Consider the following 24232-nt stretch of genomic DNA (forward strand, 5'->3'; position numbering starts at 1 on the left):
CTCCCATTTACTTTTTAAGTCTTACTGAATCTAGGGGGTTTTTCTTCCCCATTGTTTCTTTCATCTTTCATTGTATAATTTCATTTACCAGCAAACCTAAAGTTTATTTGTAAAAGCAAATATCTTTTTTCATCTATCAGTAGAATCCTTCCCGTTGTTTCTTCCCTTCGTTCTTTCTTTATCCCCCAGTGCTGGTTTTTTCCACCAGCAGACCCACAGCTTGTTTGTAAAGAGAAATCTGCTATTCCTCTCATTCTGAATCTCCTCCAGCAAGTCTTTGTTGGAAAAGCTGCTTCTGACCCGGGGTCTCGGTGGCTGCTGTGTAACAGGGCAATGCTGAGATGTGTGGGCGTTTATTCCTTTCACTACCTGTTATTTTTGGTTTAAAAGGAAATAAAAGAGTGGATGCATCCAACAGTGTATTCTTCTTGCCCACATATAGCATAGATTTTAAGGGGGTGGTATAGTCATGCAACCAAAGGAATAATGATGCTTAAGTGCATGAAATTACTTAGAGGTGAAGGAGGGGACCTAAAGATAATAACTGTGGCACATAAAAGGCTGTCAAAATTTGTGGAGAGCCATTAAACACAGGAAACAGTGATAGCTGTGCAAGAAATTACCGTGCAATGCAGCTTACCTGTGCTCAGCGCTCAAAATGCTCGTGCCCTGTGTGACCAAGAGCTTTGGAAGTTGCCTAGGAGACCCTCTGACATATTACATTGCAGCCATGACATTTTCTGAAAAATCCTATTTCCTTAGGATTTTTCCTCCTGAGAAGCTGAGAGGCCTCAGGAACAAAATGTAAACAATGGTTTACTCTTTCTGTGGAATGCAACAGGTGCATCTGTGATTGGTTACATGCAGTTGTTTTTAATTAATGGCCAATCATGGTCCAGCTGGCTTGGACTCTCTGTCCAAGCCACAAGCCTTTTTTATTCATTCTGTCTTTTGCTATTCTTAGCCAGCCTTCTGATGAAATCCTTATTTCTATTCTTTTAGTATAGTTTTAATAGAATATATATAATAAAATAATAAATCAAGCCTTCTGAAGCATGGAGTCAGATCTTCATCTCTTCCCTCATCCCTGGACCCCTGTGAACACTGTCACATTACATGTCTATAACGCAATCTTTTTCCACACTTTTGTAGAAGGTTGCCTCTCTGAACACATTCAAACCCCATCTGGATGTGTTCCTATATCTCCTGCTCCAGGTGTCCCTGCACTGGACGGTCCAGCTGGATTTGGGAGTAGAGCCTGACTCCCCCAGGTGTGCCCTCCTGGCAGGAGCTGTGCAGAGCCACAAGGGCCCCCTGAGCCTCCTTTGCTCCAGGCTGAGCCCATTCCCAGCTCCCTCAGCCTCTCCTGGGGCTCCATTCCCTTCCCAGCTCCGTTCCCTTCTCTGGACATCATTCCATCGTATAAAGTTGGATGTCCTGTGAGGCAGCTTTACTTTACCTCACATCTTACTAATCCAATCTTTGGGAGTATTTTTTTTTTTCCCCAAAGCTGTGGTGCTGGAAAGGAATAGAAATTTCATGATGATGATGATGGCATTTGGCAGAGATGCAGCCACTGGGCTGGAGTGCAGCGTGGTGCTTTCCTGGCAGCTCTGAGCACTGTGCTGGAATTAAAATGTGTTGTATTCTTGTTGTATTCATATTTCTCAAGTCCCACACTGTACCAAGCTGTTCTTCTCTACAGCACAGTCCTTCATCTGTCTTCTCAGGGGCTCCTCCTGGGCTCTCAACCCACCCCTATTTATTCCAGTTACCTTCACGAGCTACAGCTGCTGCCCAGCTAAGGACTTTGCAGCTGTAGCTCATTTGGAGCAACTCGTACCCACACAGATCTTACAATACATAGATCTTAACAGGGACTCTCTCCATAACAATACATTTATTCAGGCCCCCACAAAAATGCAGCATTTTTTGCATGGACACAGCAATAGGAAACCACTCCCAGGGTGGAAATTCACCACTGTGGGGAGATTTTGCCCCCTGCCAGTGAAGGTGGCAAAGGATGGCTCTCTAAGGGCTTCTCTGCCTCTGTGAGTCCCTTCCCAGCATGGCTGTGCCTTCTCCATCATCAGCTTTGACACCAGCTGGGGTCTATATACAAATCACAAATGGGACAGGATTGCTGTGGAATGCGCCTTGAGCTGTTTTGTTTTTCAGCATCATTCTCATTACATAGGTATGACAATGGGAAGATGCCAGCAGCTCACATCCCAGGCAGCAGACCAAGAACTTAATGTCACAACTCACTTTATAAGTTTTTTGATCAGTCACACAAAGCAAAAGCACATTGACAGTAGTTCTATCCAATCACTACAAGCACACATACCTTTGGTTAAAACAATGCTTGCTTATTTTGAATACAACACCTACTTGTAAGCCTTAAAACACAATGCACAGAGCTCCATTATTAAGCTTCAAACTTCCTAATATCTTGCTAGATAAACTTTTCTGTAGCTTAGAGAGTTATTCTAGACAAGCATTAATATACAGACCATTGTTCTATTTGTCCTTGTTTTACTACAGTTTAAATAATTTTTCTGCTGACCTATCTCATGGCTGCTGCTTAGCTCTAATCACAGTTCTAATGCCTCTGAGGCCTGCCTTTGCAGCTTTCCCAAAACCCTCTGATTTTCTGGATTCCCACAATTCCCCCTCTCTGTTCACCCAAAAAGAAACCTTCATAACCGTGTTGTTTATTACTTGCGTTTCGTAGCCTTACTATAATATTTTTGCTTATTATCTGCTTAAAGCTTTTTCTTGCTTACACTAAACATTGTTATATCACAATACAGCAATTTAATGCTGTGAGAGTCCAGTCAGTTCAAAAAGCATAAATTACACCTGAGAAAAATCCAGGGCAGGGGGATGCAGCAGAATTGCTCCAGTCTCCCAACTCCATCAGAGACCTCCAGCATTCACTGGCACCAGGCTGGGCCTTGGATGTGGTTTGAATATTTGTGTTTTTTCCAAGTACCTGATATTTTATTTTTTTCCAATTAGCACCCACAACCTGGGCTGGTAGTGGTAGTTTCAATTTGCAGCCAGTCAGAAGATGAGGAGAGAAAATCAAGTCTGGTCATGCCACGCCTCAGGCTGTCCAGAGGCAAGGACAATGACCATGAGTTCTTAAATCAAGGTTTTCCCCAAACAGTTTAGAAACAAATACTAAAATCCAAAGGGATTTTTCATCTCTGGGCCTGGGAGGCAGCAGGGTCAGAAATAGTGGCTGTGGTCCAGGGGTAACACTGGAACCCTCTGCAGTGTTCAGGGGTGAGTGGTTAAATTGATTTCCGCAGTTGTGGGCCCACTTCTTAATCCCAGGTTGGATTGTGCAGGAAGATTCGATCACAAATTCCTTTCTTACCTGTGAAAGGAGTTTCCGTATCACCACGGAGAAATATTTCCACAGTTTTGTGGGTTCCTCCAGCACTCTTGTGACAATGAATCCGGAGAAGGGCACCGGAGGGGTGGAGCACATCCCAAATGAGGAAAGGCTGAGAGAATTGGGATTGCTCAGCCTGGAGAGGAGAAGGCTCTGGGCAGACCTAATCCCCATACCTGAAGCAGCCAGCAAGAAAGATGGAGAGAGAGAATTTAGAAGGACTTAAGGAATGGCTTCACACTGGCACAGAGCAGGGTTAGATTGAACATTGGGAACAAAATTCTTCCCGCTGAGGGTGGTAAGGTCCTGTCAGGTGCTAGAAAGGATAAAAAATATCCTCAAAGTAAACAATCTTCGTGTATTTTAGGCCAAAAAGAAATGTCACAGACAGAAGACCTGAAGGAAAAAATGGCAAGAAGCTGGCGGAGGAAGAAATACTTCAGGCCCCTAAAACAATAATGGACCAGCTTAGGCTACCACAAATAATACAAGTAGAAGTTGCATTTTATCCATCTCCATGCAGGGTGGTGAATTAGATGCATCTCTTTATCAATCTTTTTCTTTGAAACAAGGCTTAGAATTTTAAGGGAGGCCCTTTCCCCAGAGCAGATTTCTTCTGCCACCAAAGACAATATTTCCTTACACTTTACCCCTGAAGCATAAACCAAGAGTTAGCCTCACCTGGCCACCTACTAAAAGCACTTACTATCTTGAAAGTCACAAGAAATAGAATATTAACACACTATTCTTGCTGCTCCAGGTGTAAGATAAGGCTGGTTTTGTGGGTTTTTTTTCAAACAATAGCCAGACCACAGCACTTTACAGTGCCAGATGAATCTGTGTAATGTGAGAAGAGGAGGCAGCAGCTTGTTGCATTTCTGTATGGAAGAAGGCTTGGAAGTAGTTAAAAATGGCTCAAAACCTCTTTCTGAGAAACCAAGCTAACCAAATGACAGGAGAGGAAGAAGGCCTTTATGACACAGTAAATATTCTTTGAGCTGGCTTTGAGAAGCAGCTCTAATGTGCAACTCGGCTTGGCTCTGGCACCAGCTAACCCCCCTCCTTGTGCATCTCCAGGTCACCGTGACTTTGGAAAGCCCTTTTTTGGGGTAGTTAAACCAAATCCACAATCACGGACCTGGAGCCCTCCTGTGGTTTTGGGGGTCTGTAAGCGGACAAAGCGAGGAGTGAGTCACAGACTGCCTCAGCAGGCCCTTCGCTGTGCATGCATCATTCCTTTCCTGTTTTTCCCTATTTTGTCGCTATTTGGAGAAGGCCAGGAGCCACCAGCACAAGCAGCCAGCCAGGGGCAGGTCACAGAAACCTCTGTGAACAGGGCATGAAATAATCCGAGAACAATAAAGATTTCCCCGGATTTCCTCCCATCAAACTACCTGGAAATGGCCGAGCTGCCGGCAGGGAGCCGCTGAGGGTAGGCCGGGAGATCATGACAATGCTTGTTTATCACTTCATTAACTCCATGAGCAGCAAAGCTGCTCAGAAGTCACTCTGCCGATGGCTCGTTTGTCTTTGGGTGTAATTAATGCAGCGTTTCCATCACAACCCGGGAAAACAAGGTTTGTCAAGTTCCCTGCTCCACGCAAACAGCTTCTGCTGCACAGCAAGAGCAGAGGGCTGGGCAGAGGAAAACAGGCTTTCCCTCAGCCTCTGAATCAGCCCTTGCACTGGAGGAGACACAGTGAGGTTTTATTTGTGTGTGCACAGAGAAAGCTGTGACTATCAGATCGGCTTTATTGTTGCTGCAGCAGGCTCTGCTATTTAAAATTATTTACTACTATCAGATCTGTGACTGTCAGAACTGCTTTATTGTTTTTACAGTAGGCTCTGCTGTTAAAAATTATTCACTACTATTTAAAATTATTTACTACTATTTAAAATTATTACCACTATTTAAAATTAAAATCTGCACACAAGCAAAACTCTGGGATAAGAAATGTGTGTTATGTACCTACGCTTAGTGTAGCAGAGCCTTCCTTCTTCACGGATTTTCATAGTAGTAATTTCCAGTTAGAAATAGAGGAAAGTAAAATGTGTTCTGAGACTTGAGCAACTGATTTTCCTCCCCTGGAATTCCCATTAAAATCAGTTTCCTTTCTAGTTTTACACACATGTTGTAGTTTTAACCCCACTTGGCAACCAACACATGAGAGAAAATCATGAGCCACGCACTCACTGCCCCACCAGCTGGATGGGGGAGAGATTCAGAAGCATAAAAGTGAGAAAACTTGTGGGATGAGACAAAAAAAACCCACAAACCCCGAGATTTGAATTGCTCTTCACTTATGCTACCTTCATACCGAGTATAAATATGGTGTCAAATGAGTGTTTGAATCTTTAAAAATAGTATTTGTATCATTTAAAGCGCTGTAAGTCAGTGGTAAAGCTGTCTCCAGTGGAACTGCAAGGAGAGAAGAAAATAATTTGGTGAGATTGATGTAAGACCCACAGTCATCACTTAGTACATCATAAATCAGGATAGGTAGGGTGAAATCTTTTTGTCCTCAACCCCAGCTTCACATCATCAATGTGACAGAAAAACTGGGGAGTCTGAAGCCTTTAAGGACACATCCTGTACCAGGTAGCAGTGTGGCTGTCCTAGCTCTCTCCCCAACTGCTCCCTGCAGCCTGCAGTTCAAACTTTGGATATTTCTGAGGGGAAGAAAAACATCCCAAAAACCCCAAAACAAACAAACAAAAAACCCAAAAGAAAACAAAACAAACAAACAAAAAATCCCCCAAAAAAACACACACCAAAAAAACCCACAAAAACCCCAAAAAACCCAAAAAAACAAAAAAAAATTCCAAAAAACCCCAAAAAACAAACAAAAAACCCCAAACCACCACCAACAACAACAACAAAAAAAAAAAAAAAAAAAAAAAAAAGGAAATGTGGCATGGGGCACTTCCTTTGTCAGTCACTTGGATTTGGAAGTTTTGCTGTTTGTCTGGGTAGAAACCTGATTCCTGTAAGCACAGTGAGCTGGACACAGTGGATGCAGGACAGGCTGCCCCACAGGAGCCCTGTAGCTCCTGGAGAAGAGAAATTCTGACCTGGTGTTGAGCCACAGCCTCTTCCAGAGGACATAAACATCCTGCCTCATGCAGGTTAATTTTGTGGGTGTTTGTTGAAAACATCTGTACATGCTCCTGGTACTCCTTATGTTCTTACAAATTGTTCTTACAATTGAAAATATTCCAGAAGAAATGATAGAGTACAGTTGAGATAGCTATACAAATCAGTTAGACTATGCTTTCCTGAGTACATTTTTGTGACAGTGGTCACAAGGGTCTTCAGGGTGAGAGAGAGGCGAGAATGTTGACTCCATGTTCAGAAGGCTTGAATTATTATTTTATGATATATATATAACATTATGACTATACTAAAAAGAAATAGAAGGAAAAGTTCTCAGAAGCTTGCTAAGCTAAGAATAGAGAAGAATGAATAACAAAGATCTGTGTCTCAGCAGACAGCGAGAGCAGCTCTGCCGTGAGTGGTCAATAAATCCAAACATCCACAGGAGACCAAGCACGAATCCACCTGTTGCATTCCACAGCAGCAGATAACCATTGTTTACATTTGGTTGCTAAAATTTCTCAGCTTCGGCAGGAAAAATCCTAACGAAAGGATTTTAATGAAAAGATGTCTGCGACACATTTTATTGTTAAATTCCACATTCTTTTTCTCTCCCACTTCCCTAGGTTTCACACTCTGGATATTGCCACCATGCATGACTTTCCCTTGAGCACCACTCACCATTTCACATCTGTTTTTTAAGTCTGCTCCTTTGTCAGAGCCTGGGTCCCCTTTAGAGACAAACTTCTCTGCCATGGCACCAGAGGTGTCACAGAGCCCCAGGGCTATGCCTGGGTCACAGTCCTGCTCAGATCACTGGAGTGGTAACAAAACCTGCATATGGCTGCAGGGGAAATGGGTGCTGCACGTTTTGGGGACATACAAGCCTGCAGGAAACAACCCTTCAGTGCCACAAGTTGGTACAGAGCTCATGGTAGCCAGGACTGAAAGAAAACAGATATTCTCCAACTTTGAAAATTGGCCTGGCATTAGATTTCGTGAGCTGTGAGGACAGAAGGGAATGCCCAAGCCCAGCAAAATCAGTTCTGCTCATGCCATGCATTGCCCTGTGCTGCTCTGGTGTCACAGGCTGGGACACTGCCCTGCTGTGAATTTCATTTTCCTACTAATGATTCCATTGGGTAAGTTTCAAAGGGACCCAGCTCAGCTGAGTTTGGCCTTCAATTTCACTTAACTGCTGTGGGTTTCTTTCTTTTCTGACCTCTCTGACTGCGTGCTGTGAAGTGGCTTCAGCAGTTGAAGATTTGGGTAGTGGGAGTGTGGTTCATCCCAGAGAGCCTGAATGGTCAGGCTGGAAAATTCCCTCAACAACCCCTGAGAGAGAAAGACAGAAAGAGAGAAAGAGAAAGGGAGAGAGAGAAGCTCTTAGGACAGAGAAAATATTTGTATAAATATTTCCTCTATAAAGAGGATATACCCATTTCCTGTGTAGCTAGGATACATCCACATGCATGGCTCGAATTGAGCAGAGCCAGAGGAGTTCATGAGAGCTGCTGGAAAGAAACAAAAAGACTCCCTGCATGGACACTGGTCAGGAGCCACCCACCCGTGAAGCTGAACTCTGAGTCCTTCAAATCGCATCACTTTGTCCGTTTCTGAAGCTTTCTTTTGCTCTCATGCCAAAGCACCTCTTGGAATAAGCTTTGACCCACCTCAGAGGACAGGGAGTAAGTGCATTTTGCCTAGCCACTGCCTGTGAAGGCTTGGCTCAGAGCCACACAGTCAGAAAGTCACTTTACATTTTAAAACCAGGTTTGAGAAGCCCTGCAGCCAGCCAGCAGCAGAAGGAAGGCAGGCAGTGAGGAGATAAACTGCAGAGGTAACAAAAAGAGGGGAAAAGAAGAGAAAGGAAGGGTTTTTTTTTCTTCGCCTGGCATAAAAGCAAGCACACCTGGGGAAAAGGGTGTGCAGCTGCCTGGCTTTTTCATGTAGCAGAAGGTAAGAGGGGAAGTGAAAACAAGAGCTGTCCCCTTCAGGGAGGGTTGTGCTGGCACACTCCAGTGGAGAGGCCAGTTGTGGCTGGGAAGACAAGGAGCAGAATTAATGAGGTTTTCAAGGCTGCCTGCACTTTTTGCTGTGCTATATACTCCTCTGGCCATTAAAGATTAAGGAATGCTGTTTCTCCAGCTTGTCATGTGGACCTCCTGTTCCTTTTTCAGAGGTCCCAAAGCAAATTGTGGGCAGAAGCTTTTGCCTCCACGGCAGGCTGCTGCTAGGGCCAGGGCCACCACTGCTGTCACTGACTGAACCCCGGCCAGCAACTGCTCACTCACTGTCCCTGCAACCCATGAGTTTCATCACTTTTACCCTTCCAATTCTCTCTGGATTCTCTGGGGAGAGAATTAGAAGGATAAAAGTGATAAAACTCATGGGACAAGATAAATACAGTTTAAGTTTTAAAAAGTTTTAAAAAAAAAGTTAAAAAGTTTAAGATAAATACAGATTTTTTTTTTCCTCTCCCCTGGAATTCCCATTAAAATCCATTTCCTTTCTAGTTTTATACACATATTGTAGTTTTAACCCCACCTGGCAACCAACCATTACACAGCCACACACTCACTGCCCCACCAGCTGGATGGGGGAGAGAATCAGAAGCATAAAAGTGAGAAAACTTGTGGGATGAGACAAAAAAAACCCACAAACCCCGAGATTTAAATTGCTCTTCACTTAGTGCTGCCTTCATGCCCAGTATAAATATGGTGTCAAATAAGGGTTTGAATCTTTAAAAATAGTATTTGTATCATTTAAAGCGCTGTAAGTCAGTGGTAAAGCTGTCTCCAGTGGAACTGCAAGGAGGGAGGAAAATAATTTGGTGAGATTGATGTAAAACCCACAGTCATCACTTAGTACATCATAGATCAGGCGAGCCGGGGTGAAATCTTTTTGTCCTCAACTCCAGCTTCACATCATCAATGTGACAGAAAAACTGGGGAGTCTGAAGCCTTTAAGGACACATCCTGTACCTGCAAAACAAGGAATTCATTCACCATGGGCAGGCAGGTGTTCAGCTCCACCAAGGTGGTTTGGGAAGACAAAGCCATCACTCCAAACACAGCCCCTTCCTCCCTCTCCCCCCAGCTCTGCCTGCTGGCCCCAACACCATATGGTCTGGAATATCCCTCTGGTCAGCTGGGATCAGCTCTCCCAGCTGTGCCTCCTCCCAAATCCTTGTGCATCCCGCTGCTGGCAGGGCCCTGTGAGAGGCAGGAAAGGATGATCCGATGCTGTGCAAGTCCTCTTCAGCAGTAACAAATAGATCCCTGAGTGTGGAAACCCTCCCTGAGTAACCCCTGATGGGGAGACCCCTAAAAAGTTCTGTGCCAGGATTGAGAGACAAACGGAACTTTTGGGGGTTTTTTTGGTCTTCAGGTTGTTGTTCATTTTTTCTCTTATCAACAGTTCAGCACTCCATCTGCACACCAGACTTAGTGTACAAAGAGAAAGGCACCAAAAGTCACAAGACACACAGGTTCAAGGTCTTTTAAAACTCTTTTGTCCAATTAACTCTTAAAACAAATTTTGTTTCTACCTTTCTACCAATAACTCATTTTCCTCTGCCCACATTTGCATTGTGGCTCTTTCTAACCAACCACTCTGTGCTCCTGGCACAGTAGAAAATGGAGTAGATGTAGAATCTCGGGGTCTCTGCTGGTCAGAGTGACCCCAAAAAAAGTTAGAAAGTCTCTTTTCCCAGATTGGTGCTTGAAGAAGGAGTCAGAGCTCTTCATTTCCTGGTCTCAAGGTTGTTTATTGTATCTTATCCATAAAATTCTCTCTCCTTTCCAGCCAAGGTACACTCAGCAAGACAGTCTAAGGCCCTCTGCCTGCCCCAGGCCAGTGTTATCTTTTTGTACTAAAAACTACATGTACAATATTTACAATTACTTTCCAATATTTATCACCTGTGTTAGACAGTGAGTTTCTACTCTAAACCAATCTAAAAGTGCCAACACCACCCAGAAGATGAAGGCCAAGAAGAAGAAGGAGAAAGGCTGGACACGCCCAGATTCCCCAATCTTGCCTCCTGAACCCCCAATATAAAGACCCCAAAAAATCTATATTTCCACCCTGTGATAAATTCACTATCATTCTACTTAAACTGTCATGGTTTGTAATTCTTCAAACAAGGTTGGTAATTGATTTTCCAAGGGCTAAATTAAAGGCACTGGGGTCTGGGACTCTGTGCCAAGGTCTCTGAGCCCCCTGGGCAGAGTCCTGAGTCCTAGAGGAATTTCGTGGGTTCGCACAGAAGAACAAAAGGAGATCAGACAACACCCCAAATCCTCCATCTTTTCGTCTATCTACCTCCATGTTAAAACTCCAAAGCTCTTTTTCACCCTGTGATAACCTGTACTACAATCTACTTCACACACTCGTAGATTCCAATTCATCCCAAAGTCTTGGAAGCTTTCCCCATGGACGAAGGTTAAAAGCAGTATTCATCTGGGGATCAGGACTTCTCAGGACAGGCAGGGAGACATTCCCTGTGCCCTGGGTTCCAACACCTGGGCTGCCAAGACTGTTTCCAGCACAGAGCCAAAACAGCCCTGCCCAGCAGCCTGGAAGAAAATTAACTCCATCCCAGCCCAAAAACGGGTAATAAATGCTGGTGCACCTTGCAGGACACAAGGTCCCTAAAGCTCCTTGCAGCAAGGATTAGCTGCTGTCCTCTTAATGGGCTCAGGAGCTGCTAATCCTGGTTTTGTGCTGGCTCGGCCTCCTCACCCAGGGCGGGCACAGGCTCTGCGTGTGCTGCTGTTTGTGCAAGGAGCTTCTCCAGGGAGGGCTGAGCTCCTGCCGCCCTTCCTGGCTGGAAAAGCGCTTGGATGGCGGCTGAAAAAGTGCCCAGCTGATGGCACTGTGTCCCTTCAGTCTGCCCGGCCCGAGTATGTGAAATACAAAGCTGTGTTTTAGGTACATACAGGCAACGGGTGTATTTGTGATTGTGATATGTGTGGAGATCCACCATGGGACAGTTGGGAATTCTAATAATAACTGAGGAAAATAAAGCATAGAAGAAGGCCTTTTAACCTATCTTTTGTTTGCAATTAACCTTGGTTGATTTAGGAGCATTGGAATTAAAGTGTTGAGGATGTTGCTCTTTGCTTGTAGTTAATCCTTAAAGAGCTCTGCAATAATAACCTTTTGAAGTATAATTTTAGAATATTGCCTGTATCCTTGAAACTATAGCTTTGGAATATATATAAAGGAAACATGCTTATCTCACACCTTAATAAAGCAGAGAAAAGCAGCTTGAGAAAGGAAGATGAACATCACAGCAAGGATTTGGGGTTTCGACCAAGGAAAGCTGGACATCAGTGTTATGAGATTTATAGTCCCTGCAATTAAAAGGGGGACCCACATCTGGGGAGCTGGACCTCACCAGATGGGATTCTTCTTCCTTCTTTCAGAAACTGAACCACCACCACCTGGGGACACTCCTTTTGGGATACATCCTGAGAAAAACTAAATCACAATAGTGTGTAGAATTGTGACGTAAAAATTGGGAAACTGCTGATGAGTAAAAATTGGGAATAGAAACTGCTGAGAAAGCTGATGAGTACCCCTATAAATACCTGTGAGCCTCAACTATCGGTGTGCAGTGGGAGGGAAAACTTCCCCCACTGTACTCAGCGCTGTATTGCTCATACTTTACCATATTAATTAATAAATTAGTTGCTACTTGAATATTGGCCTCCTCCTGAGTGTTCAAAGAAAAGAAAATTTAGGACTACAGTGGTTGAGGTAAGGTACAAAGCAAAATTCAGGGTGTGTGAGACTGGGGGACAATAACACGACCACTAAAAGGTTGAAAGTTGCATTTCTGCACTTTTGCAAAGGCAGGGTTGTGTGTTCTTGTGAGCCCTCTTAGAAGAGGAGCAGTGGATGATGGACCTGACCCCTGAGCTTCCCAGATCTTGAAGGGCTAAAGATTGGCAGCAAGAAGAAAACTTCACAGTAAGGCTGGGCATGATAAGGTGACACAAATCTGGGGAGCAGGAAATGGCCATTCTGACCCTTCCTACTCTTTCTGTAAATGGAAAAGGCAGAAGATGAGCTTTGTGCCAAGGGCTGATCCTCTGCCACCCCTTGGAGAGCAGTTTGGTCACACAGGTGCCTGGAGAGATCATCTCCTGTTTCTGGGCTGGAATGAAACAAACTTCTCTTCTATTCTTTATTTCTGGCAGCACTCTGGGCACACTGAGTCACACAGCCCACCTCACTCAGAACAGGGCTGTCCCCAGCAGCAGCTGCTCCAGGAAATGCCTTTGAAGACTGGAGACTGATTATTTGGATTATATTTTTTGATCAAAGATATCATGTCATGGGCTCTCAGGGCACACTAACAGCCCTTTGCTGGTTTGTTAGAGGCCTAGAACAGATATAAAAAAGAGCAGTGGAGGAAAAAAAAGCAGAGGAGGGAAAAAATATCACTATTTCCTTTCAGAGAGTTGTACTCAGCCTCCGGTTGTAACAGTGGGAGCAGCATTGCTGTGGGGCTTCCAAATCCAGGGGCTGCTGTGCGTCCTGCATGCTGTGGGAAGCAGTTGTACACTGCCAGGATGTTAAATTAGATTCCCTAATGAGCTCTGAGCTGCCAGGGAGATCCAGCAGTCCCAGAAAACTCAATTTGCAAGGATCTGCAGCAGAATGAGCAGGTCTGGTTTGGTTTCCTGATCATGCATAGGGTAAAGAGCAGGCCAGGAGTGTCCCAGAATAATAAGTACGGGTCAAATGCAATTATTTATGGAGGATTTTACAGAGCTGGGCCTAACACTGTGTGGCTGCAGGTCCATGTGGGCAGCCTAAAACCTTTGCAGGTGGCTTTTATAACCGTGCCCTCCTGTCTGTGCTGGGACAAGGGTAACACACAGAAAGTTTGCTCCTCATCACTGGTCTGAGCACAGCACCCTGCAGGGAAATCCTTCTTGCTGGCAGCCCACGATGAAAATTCCTTCCTGGCTTCTTTGTGACGCTGCTCAGATAAACACTCAGTGAGTTTCAGGGAATTTGCATTTGCTGTCATGCTGTTTCCACGCCAAAGTTACTCAGCAGCCTGTTTAAAATGGGGTTATGATGAAGCATTACCATACTCATTGGTTTTATTTGCTGTTTAGTCGTTGTGTATTCCACAGCCATGTCACAACGGCTGGCAGTGTAGATTATATTTCCCATTTCTTCTCTGTAATGAAAAATTACTTAGTGATACAATATAATGATCATTATTTTATGGCAGCTGGGGAGGACCAAAGCCCACTGAAGCTTTAGTATATAAAAATTCCCGGAGAAAGAGTCAGGTTTGGTGTTTTGTTACTATGACACCGATCCATACCAAAGCAGGTGCCATGGATACCAGAGCGCCTAGGAACATGTAAACCAGAAGGTCAAACTTTTAGCATTTCAAGGGAAATGTAAAAGATAACAGCAATTAAATAATCCTTCCTATTTACAAGTGAGGGAATGTATTGTGTGACAGCCAAACTGTTGCGGCAACCCTTTATATAAAGTTAATTTGCTTTGATATTATCTTTTTTTCCCCCCCAGCATATTTTAACAGATCATTGGGAATTGTTTCTCAGAATTTGAGGGATTGATGCTCCTGAGTGACCCGATGAGCCCTGACTCCAAAATGGAGAGCTCAGGAGCTGGGTTTGTTTTCCTGCAAGAAGAATTTATTAACAGAGACTGGAACAAACGGCCCCAACAACAGACAAACACAAAAATATTCATAACAGTCAGCACAAAAGTATTTATAAAGTATATTGTTATAATGAACAAACAAACAAATAAGTAAATAAACCAATATACCAAATATACCAATATACCCACTAAGAAAATATACAAAAAACCAAAATTTCATAGCAATAAACACAAAAATATTTATAATGAATAAAAAAAATAAGCAAATATACCAATATACCAAACAAGCCAATATATCAATAACCAAATTTTCATAGCAGTAAGCACAAAAGTATTTATAACAAACAAACAAACAAACAAATAAGCAAATAACCAATAACCAAAACCCAATATATCAATATACCAATAACCAATATACCAAAAACCAAGATTTCATAGCAATAAGCACAAAAATATTTATAATGAACAAACAAATAAGCAAATAACCAATACCCAAAACCCAATAAATCTATACCAAATATATCAATATACCAATATACCAATAACAAATATATATATAAGCAAAATTTCATAGCAATAAACACAAAAATATTTATAACAGGTAACACAAAAATATTTATAACAAGTAATGCAAAAATATTTATAACAGGTAACACAAAAATATTTATAACAATAGACAAAAATATTTATAACAATAAACAATTATACTAACAACCAAAAAAGCATAACAACAAACACAAAAATATTTATAACAATAGACAAAAAAATATTTATAGCAACAAACAAACACAAATCCAATCCTAACACTAAATACCCAATCCTAACACTAAATACCACCCCAAGCTCGTGCCGTAAGCCAGCCCAAGCTGAGGTGCATCCCCATCCCACAATCCCGGCTCCGGCGCTCTCCCGGCACACTCAGAGGATGGAGAGCGCTCGCCGCCCGCGCCGGCTCTGCCCGCGGAACCTGCGCAGCTCCTCCCTGAACGCCGGGTGCTCCATGGGCCGATAGTCCCGGGGCTCGCAGTGTCCCTGCAACGCACGGCTCCATCATCCCCTCCCGTGGCAGGGAAGATGCTCAGAGCCTCCCCTCCCCGCTGCCCTGTGCCCCCCATCCATCCATGCATCCATGCATCCATCCATGCATCCATGCATCTATTCATGCATCCATCCATCCATCATCCATCCATCCATCCATCCATCCATCCATCCATCCATCCATCATCCATCGATGCATCCCTCCATCCATCCATCCATCCATCCATCCATCCATCCATCATCCATCCATCCCTCCATCATCCATCGATGCATCCATCCATCCATCCATCCATCATCCATCCATCCATCCATCCATCCATCCATCCATCATCCATCCGTCCATCCATTCGTCCGTCCATCCATCCATCCATCCATCCATCCATCCATCCATCCACCCATCCATCCACCCATCCATCCCCTCCCAATTCCTGCCCTCCTGCCCCCGCGGGGACACTGGCAGGCAGGCAGGCAGGGACTCACCGGGAACTGCAAGAAGAACTCGCGGTACCCTCCCTTCAGGACGTAGAGCTCGGGGTAGTGCAGCCGCGGGTACTCGTGGCAGGAGCGGTCCCTATCCCGCAGGAATTTGCACCTGTGGCCAGGCAAAGCCCACGGCATCAGCCCCAGCCAGGGGTCCCTCACTCACCCCTGTGCCCCCCCGTGCCCTCACTCACATTTTGGGCCCTCGCTCAACGGAGAACTCGCAGTGGAAGATGAGGATCACCCTCTTGCTGGCGTCCTGGGGCACGATGGGGCGCTTCAGCAGGAATTCCTCCACATCCCGCTGCAGCGGCAGGTTGACAGCGGCCTGGGGAGGGACACCAGGCACCTTTTCCCCCTCTTTCTCCAACCTCATTTTCTCCAGGGACCCAAGAACATCGCCCCCCAGCCTCCCCCACCATCATGCTCCTCTTCCACTTGGGAATCAACCCTTTGTGGGGCAGGTTGGTGCTTTTCCGGGGCTGCCCCATTCCTCTGGGTGGCTCGGGACCCTTCATGGGGGGCTGCTCAACCCCCAAAGAGGCTCTGGGAGGGCTGCTTCACTCCTCTCTGGGAGCTCAGCATCTTTGTGGGAGCTGCTTCACTCCTCTTTGGGAGCTCAGCATCTTTGTGGGAGCTGCTTAATCTCTCGGAGGGTACCCAACAGATCCCGGGGCATCCTGGATCCCTGTTGTCTCCACATCCGAATCCCTGTTGTCTCCGGGATGGGCTCAGCACCTCTGGGGCTTGTTGGAGGTCGGACACCCCCCTTTCCTCCCAGCCCTGGGGCCACGGGGTGGGGGGGTTCTGACCTTGACGTGGCCACCCTCATACTCGTAGGGGTACCGGCAATCCACGACAACGCCGCTCCCAATGAAGCTGCTGTAGCGTCCCGACAGCACCGCCGCCAGCTGTGGGGAGACCAGGTCACCAAGAGGGGACACACGGGGCTGGGGACGCGCAGGCGGCCCCTCGGGGGCTGGGGAAGGGTCGCCGTCCTCTTACCGTGCCAGGGGAGATGTACTTCAGGCCCGGGTCCTTGCCCTCCACCGTGGGCAGGAGGTGAGGCTGGAGGAGACACAGCCTGGGCTCAGCTCTGTCCCAGGGGGTGGCACTGTCCCCCCAGCCCAGGAGCCCCCGTGGCCGGTTCTGCAGCCCCAGGAGGGGAAGGGACAGACAAACGTGCCTGTGACACGGAGTAGAGGAGCAGCGAGGGGGCTCTTCACCCCGTGCAAGGTCACAGCCCCAAGGCCCCGTGTCCCCAAGCAAGGGCCACCTGGCTTTGGGCTCTCTGTGGCGGCAGTGCAGGGCTCCGATGATGGTCCCTGCTCTGATGATGGCCCCTGCAGCGCCCCCGGAGCTGCCCCATCCTGGTCGCCCTACCTTGGAGAAGTCCCCAATGAGCTCCTGGTCATCGCTGGACAGCAGGTTCTCAATCTCCTGAAGCTGGGCAGACCCGCAGGGCTCCAGCCACGCTCCCTGCGGAGGCACCGACCAGAGACAGCCCCAGATGTCACCAGGGGCTCTGGCACAGTGTCCCAGTGCTGCCGGGGACAGGCTGGCTCTGCCCCCACACCTTCCCCATCACCCACCGGCTCCAGCGACGCCTCCTGCTCAGGGCTGCCGGCCGCCCTGCTCTGCCGCTGGGCATTGGCAGGGCTGTCCCTGTCCCAGGGGAGTCCCCGCTTCGGGAGGGGCCCGGCGACACTGCGGGGCACCGAGGGCGAGAGGAAGAGCCGCCGGCCGTGGCCGCGCTTGCCCGGGCGCTGTGGGGAGAGCCCGCGCTGCTGCCTGGGGGTCTGGCAAGCTCCAGGGCTGGAGCTACTCACCGAGCTGCCCCCAGCCCAGGGACCCCCCTTAGGAGCCCCCAGGAGGGGACTGTGGAGCTCCATCCACTGCCAAAGGTGGCTACGTACCAGCTTTGCCTCCTCCTTCTTCATCACCGGCGTGGTCAGCGGCTTCTCCATGCCCTGGGGCGGCGGCAGCTGGGGGAACTTTGGGAAAAAGCAGAGGAGATCCTGAAGGGGATTTCAGCTGCTTCCCACCCTCGGTTAGGGACGGATCCCGTAGCCCAGGTCCATCTACCTCCCAGTGCCTCGCAGCTTTGGAGCCAGCGTGCCCGCATGAGCCCCCAGCCCGCCCATCTCCCGCACGCACACGCCTCCAGGGCAGGCTGGAGCGTCAGATGCCACTTTTCCCATCATCACCTATCCGTGCTTCCTCCTGATCGCTCCAGCCTCTCTCACCTGCAGCCCTAGAGCGCCGCAGGGGCTCTTGGCAAGGAGAGCCCTCCTGGCAGCGCCGTGGCCGGCGGGCAGGCGGCTCCGCTGGCCCAGCCTCTGCACCTTCTTGGGGACAAAACCTTCCTGCAGCGGGGGGGACACGGTGTCAGCACCGCTGTGTCCCCTCCCTGACCCCCCCAGCACCCCTGTGTCCCCTCCCTGCCCCCCCCCAGGTGTCACCTGGCGCTCCTCACCTCTTCCTCGGGCTGGCTCTGCCGCGCTCTGTCCCTGCGCACCTGGAGCTGGGAGATGTCCTTCAGCACCGGGTTGGCTTCCAGCGGGGGCTGCTGCGGAACAGCCGCGGGGTGAGCGGTGCTGCACGGCCCTGTCCCCTCTCCTGGCTCCATCCTGCTCGCCCCGGCTCGGCCGGACACCCGGCAGCGTCCTGTAGCACTCACCGGCATGGAGCTGATCCTCTGGTGAAGGAGCTTCCTGCTGCGAGAGCCGGGAAAGGAAAGCGTCGAATGACTGCAGGTGTGTCCCACCCCTGTGCCATTGTCACCTCTGTCCCCGATGTGCTCAGAGTGGGGTAAGACCTCCCCAGGGCTGTCACAGCTTCCCAAAGGGACCTGGGGCAACAGCACTTCCAGGCCCTGAGCGAGCAACAATGGACTGAGTGGGACCTCGGGAGGGCCATGGGGACAGCCTGGCCTTTGGGACAGGGACAGCCTGGGCACGGGGACAGCCTGGCTTTTGGGACAGGGACAGGGACAGCCTGGGCACGGGGGCAGCCTGGCTTTTGGGAATGGGACAGCCGGAGTTCGAGGACAGCCTGGCTTTTGGGACAGGGACAGGGACAGCCTGGACATGGGGACAGCCCAGACACGGGGACAGCCTGGGCACAGGGACAGCCTGGATTTTGGGTCTGGGACAGCCCGGGCACGGGGACAGCCTGGCATTGATGTCCTGCCGCAGGGACTGAGCCCCCTGACCTACTCTTTGAGGGCTCTCCCAAATTCCGCGATGGTTTTCTGGAAGCTGTGGGGAGAGCAGAGACGGGATTTACGGGGGGTCCATCCGCGTCCCCCCCCAGGTTGTCACCCCCAGACACAGACTGGGGGTCACAGTCGGGTGCGCAGCCCCCAGCCGGGCTGAGACCGGGCCGGGCTGCTCGGGAGAGGCGGGGCAGGGACAGCGGCTGTCTGTCAGTCCGTCTGTCCCCGGGGGGACACGGCGATGGCGCCACTCACTCTTCCTGCGCGGGGCTCTGCTGCGTGTGGGACTCCGGTCCCGATCCTGCGGGGAACAAGGCACAGGGTGTGGGGATGGGGCCCCAGTCCAGGGCAGGACGGGCCGGGCCGGGAGCCGCGGGTGGCAGCGCCGTTGGGAGCAGCGGTGCCGCACGGAGTGTCGCACGTCGCCAGCGGAGCGCTTCCCGCCTGAGCCCCGGGCACGGGCTCCTGCCCAACGCCCCCCAGGAGCTGCCCCGCCGCCCCCACCTCTGCCAAGCCCTGCCGGGACACCCCCGATCCCCCTGCGACACCGTCGGCACGACCTTGGGGCGCAGCGGCCGCGTCCCTCACCTGCATCCCTGGGCTGCCAGCACTCCCGGGGACGGGCCCGGTCCGAGGCCAGCGGCTCCGGGGCCAGGGCGTGCCACAGCCGCCCGGGTCCCTTCCTCGGGGTGTCCCGGAACCTGCGGGCGGTTGGACGGGGAAGGGTCAGTGCCCCGGGAATGAGAGCGTCCCAAAAGCGCCCTTTAGTGTCCCATGTCCCATCCGGGGTGTCCCTGGGCAAAGCCAGCACGGCCCGCCGGTCACCCCCTCACCTGTCCGGGCTCTCAGCCCCGTCCAGCGGCGGCAGCGGGGCCGTGCCCGGGGAGGGCAGCGGGGACACGGGCAGCCCGCGGCCGCCGGCGCGCAGGGACATGGCCCGGGCGAGCGAGGGCCGAGCTCCGGCAAGCGAGCGGCGACGGGGGACAAGGAGGTGGCAAGGAGCGAGAGGTGAAAAGAGATGACGGGTGAGAGGTGGGGGCAGGTAAGAGGCGATAAGAGGCGATAAAAGGTGACCAGCGGTGACCAAAGATGGCCAGAAGTGACCAGAGCTGGTCAGAGGTGACTAAAGATGACCAGCAGTGACCACAAATGGCCAAAGGTGACCGGAGGTGACCAAAGATGACCAGCAGTGACCAAAGGGAGCCAAAGGTGACCGGAGGTGACCAGAGCTGACCAAAGGTGACCAGAGGTGGCCAGAGCTGACCGCAGCTGACAGGTGGCACCGCTCCGCTCCTGTTTACAGCAGTAACAGCAATAACAACAACGGCGGCACCCGCAGCCAATGGGAAGCCGCGGCGGGCGCGAGGCGGCGCCGCCAGCCAATGGGAGGTGCGCGGAGCGCTTGGGGGCGGAGCCGCAGCCGAGGGGGGCGGTTTCGGAGCGGGAAAGGGGGCGTGGTCACATGGGGAGGCGGGGCCAGTGGGGAAAGGGGCGTGGCCGGAGCGTGTCACTGCAGGGAACACGTGGGCAGCCCTGGTGGCTCTCGTATGTCACCGGCAGGGCCACGGAATGCTGGCTTTTACCCACCCCTGACAGCCAGTGCCACATCCAGTCCCAAGAAAGCAAGGCTGAAACCTTGGAGGTTTTTATTGGCGGAGTTTCTGTCTTTCAAGGCTCACTTGCTCCGTTTTCCTGCTGAAAACTCTTAATTTTTGTATTAAACTTAACCCAAATCTGTTAATTGGCACTTGTGCTTGAGGGCACTTGATTTCTTTGCTCTTGCAAATGCGCCCTTGACATTGAGTCCCTGGTGTTTATTATTTCCTGTGTGGTTCCAGCCTGTCTCAGTTTCCTCATGGATGTGCCCAAACAGTTGGAATTTTAAGAGAGGTAAAGACTGAAGAGGGAAAAAAAAAATAATCATAATCTAGAATTAATCCCAAGCATTTGACTTGACTGTGCCTCCCTTTTCTCCCACCTGGAGATCAAGCCTGCCCAAGGAATCCAAACCCTCTCCATGGGAGTTTGGAAGGCTCCCTGTTGCACTGCTGAGAGCCAGCAGCTCTGACAAAACCCTACAGAAAGCACCACTTCCTCCTGCTCACACCAAATTCCATGTATTTTTAAATATATACATATATTTATGTATAAATCAGGAATTCTGAGAAAGCTCTGCGTCACACCAATGACATTTTGTGCTATTCAAGTATTGTCAACTGCTGCTTTTAAAACATCTCAGGAGCCTAATGGGGAATTTGACAAAAACTCAAATTGCAGGTGATTTTTCTGAAAGGTCTTTTTTTGACACCCTTTTGTGCATTCATTTCCTTTGTGACCAGTAAATGGCATTTCTGCTTTCTGCTTTTAACTTCTCAGTTCTGAGAGAAAAATTAGGCGGCCTTCCCGGTACCCCAGGAACTCCCTCCCCACCTTTTAATTTTGGATGTGACTGTTGTACCAGGTGCACTGCAGCCCTCCTACAGAAGAGATGGGACCTCACACACAGGTATTTCAGGACCTGTCAAATTACCTGGGCACAAACAATTTCAGTGAATTGCACCTTGCTCATCCAGCTGCCTCCCAGCACAGCAGCAGTTAAAAAATTAGATCTGCTCTTGGTCAGATATGATGCAGCTTTGAAACACAAAGGAAAAGGGGCAAAAAAAAAAAAAAGTAGCAGGGTCATAATGAGCTTGTGAAGGTTTTCATGGAGTCACCAACATGGAAAGTGTCACCAAAATGTAAAGAAAGATGGATTGGGCAGTGGAAGGGGCTGTCCATGGAGGTGCTTAAGAAAAGGCTGGATGTGGCACCGAGTGGTTGACGAGCTGGTGTTCAGTCATAGCTTGGACCTCATGATCTCAAAGGTCTTTCCCAATCTAGCTGATTCCGCAATTCTGTATGTTTTGAATAGGGTTTTTTTTTGAAACCTTAGATTCAATCTTAATATGCCAGTGTTTGTGAGGTTCTCTAATTATTTTTAGGCTTTCTCCTGCCTGAGAGCAGCGGTGACGAATGAAAAGCCGGGAAGGGCACAGCACATCCTTAAAAACTTTATTGGAGCGGCACGGTGCAGACTGCAAGTACAGTCCCGAGTCTGAATATCCCCAACTTCAGTGCCTGCGCCGTCCCTGCCGCAGAGCCCGGGCTGTGCTGCCAGCCAGGGCAGGGCTGTGCAGGAGTCAGGATGAGCAGAAGGGCGTTCTGCAGGGCAGGGAGGCGGAGGAAAGCCCACGGAGGCCCGTGAGAGGCGCCTGGCCGTGCCTGTCCTCGCAGGCAACAGCAGGAACGGGGCTTTGCTCCCTGCAGCAAACACCTTCAGCCCCATCCCTGCGTTCCCTGATGGAGTGCCAGGAACGGGAGGACTGGAAAACAGTGCAAAATAAGGTAAAAAGGAGCCCGACCCTGGAGCTGAGCTTTGATCGCTGCTGGGGCTCGTGCCCCTCCTTTCCTTCCCCACCCTCTGTGTTACATCTGTGATTTGTCCAGTCCAGGAGACTCCTGAAATTATGAGATAACAGTACAGATACGATTGGAAATAATGGTAATAATAATAATTAGGAAAAAAAAAAAAAAAAGAAGTCCTGCCCTAGTGTGTTTTAACTACTGCTAAAGGCAGCATCCCAAATACCTGCTTGATGTCCAGACATGCTGGAAGAAGCGGCTAATCCCCAATTTCTCACTCTTTAGCCACCCCACAGCTGGCCTGCAGCTTCTCACCAGGAGCTGGCCTGAGCAGAAGGCTGCACAGCCCAGCTGAGGGTAACTAGAGCTCACTATATTCCAGAACACTTAATGCATCCACTGCAACGTTAAAAAATGCTAGCACATATGAACTCTTCAGAGATTTACAGGCACTATGTGAAGATTATGTGCAAAAGTCTGCAGATTTTTTTTTTCTTTTTTTTTTTTCTTTTTTTTTTGGCATAGCTCTTCATTGATGCAATATATTTCCTGCAAATAGAAAGCATTCTTTCCCCCTGAATGCTGAAGGAAATTACAACTAAGTCAGACTGTGTGAGACCTAATAAACTGAATTGCTGGGGGAAAGAAACAAACCTGAGTCTACTACTGGGAAAAAAAGAAAAGATGAGGAAAAGTCCAGCAAGTATCACTGTACAAAAACCACCCAGAATAACTATGTGCTTTTGCCATCAGCTTTTGTTCTTCAGGAATAATCATCCACCCACAGAAAGAAGACATTTTACACGATGCAGCAGGATCCTGGTGGGGGGAGAAAACAAAACAAAACAAAAAAATAAAAAGTCAGAGTGCTCATCTTCTGTTAATTGGAAATAAAACTCACAATGTAAATCTGGGAAGAATTATGGGAACTAAGCCTCCAGATGGGTCCAGAGCAGAGGTAATGACACAAGGTCAATATCTTAAAGATCAAAGCCCCCAGCTGAGATGTGCTTGATCCTCATTACTCTGTGAAAATGTCTTAGGGAAGCAGCATGTTACACCTTGGAATGCTTGGAATTCCAGTCTAAACGAGTTAAGCTGCATGAAGTAGTTCTGTACAAACTGAATGGATAAAGGGTGTGAAAAACCTTTCCTGCCTGGGAACCCTGAAGTGCAAAGTCATCCCAAGCATTTTGATTTAGCAGCAGTTTTAACCATGTCTTGGTTTGCTTCAAGGACTGCAAGCAAAACTCAGCTTTAATTCACGAGCATGAAATTGTCTTTGTGGTAGCCCAGGGAGCAGGGAAGAAGAAATCTCACCTGGCAAGGTTAACGTTTAGCTTGTTTTCTGCTTCTCAGATTTGCTGCTGGAGGACTGTCCCTTTGCCTGAGGAGAGGATGAGACAATCAGAAACTGAACCAAGCTAAAACCTGAAATCAGGCTTTAGCAGACTCACAGCTCAGACATAAATACAAACTGCACCTGAAATACAGATAGTTTAGCAAGAGTATTGGTGACTCTTGCTGTGTACAGATATTTTCACCTTTTCACCATCAATTGCTTTCTTTCAGACAGAGTGGGTTGTGCCTGACCTCGTCATTCCCTGTTCCTAAACACCCTTTTACCCACACCAGTGATCAGGCCACAGCTCAGAACATCTCCCTGAAGAGGAGATAAAGACACCCCTCACTTTGACAATGAGAGCTGCCAGTCAGTTCTGGGGTCTCAAAAAAAGGCACCTGTGGTGATTTAATAATAACAACAATCAGAAATCCCATCACTGACATGTGAAATGTAGAACTCCCAGAGCAGATGCAATCATCTGATTCAGGCATCTACTGCACATACCCTCTGTGAGAACAACATGATGGAACAAGCTTCACCCTGACCTGAATCCATTTTCTCTACTTCTGGATAAAAAAAGCCAAACAA

At 48.7% G+C, this 24232-nt stretch overlaps 1 protein-coding gene and 1 pseudogene across 3 annotated transcripts in view; both read right to left on the reverse strand.

Moving 5' to 3' along the window:
- Window positions 1-15077: 15077 nt before the first annotated feature.
- LOC131571247 (M-phase inducer phosphatase 2-like) lies at window positions 15078-19828 on the reverse strand (annotated as a pseudogene).
- Window positions 19829-22758: 2930 nt separating this feature from the next.
- The window catches only part of CAST (calpastatin), a 50992-nt gene continuing 49518 nt past the window's right edge, over window positions 22759-24232 (reverse strand). For all 3 annotated transcript variants that reach the window (XM_058823230.1, XM_058823232.1, XM_058823233.1), the window contains 2 exons: window positions 23620-23686; window positions 22759-23118 (listed from right to left, as the gene is read on the reverse strand). In XM_058823230.1, the coding sequence (XP_058679213.1) occupies window positions 23629-23686 (58 nt within the window). In that variant the 3' untranslated portion in view covers window positions 22759-23118; window positions 23620-23628. The remainder of the gene's footprint in view (window positions 23119-23619; window positions 23687-24232) is intronic.

Source organism: Ammospiza caudacuta, chromosome Z (assembly GCF_027887145.1).
Source record: "Ammospiza caudacuta isolate bAmmCau1 chromosome Z, bAmmCau1.pri, whole genome shotgun sequence".
Lineage (NCBI taxonomy): Eukaryota > Metazoa > Chordata > Aves > Passeriformes > Passerellidae > Ammospiza > Ammospiza caudacuta.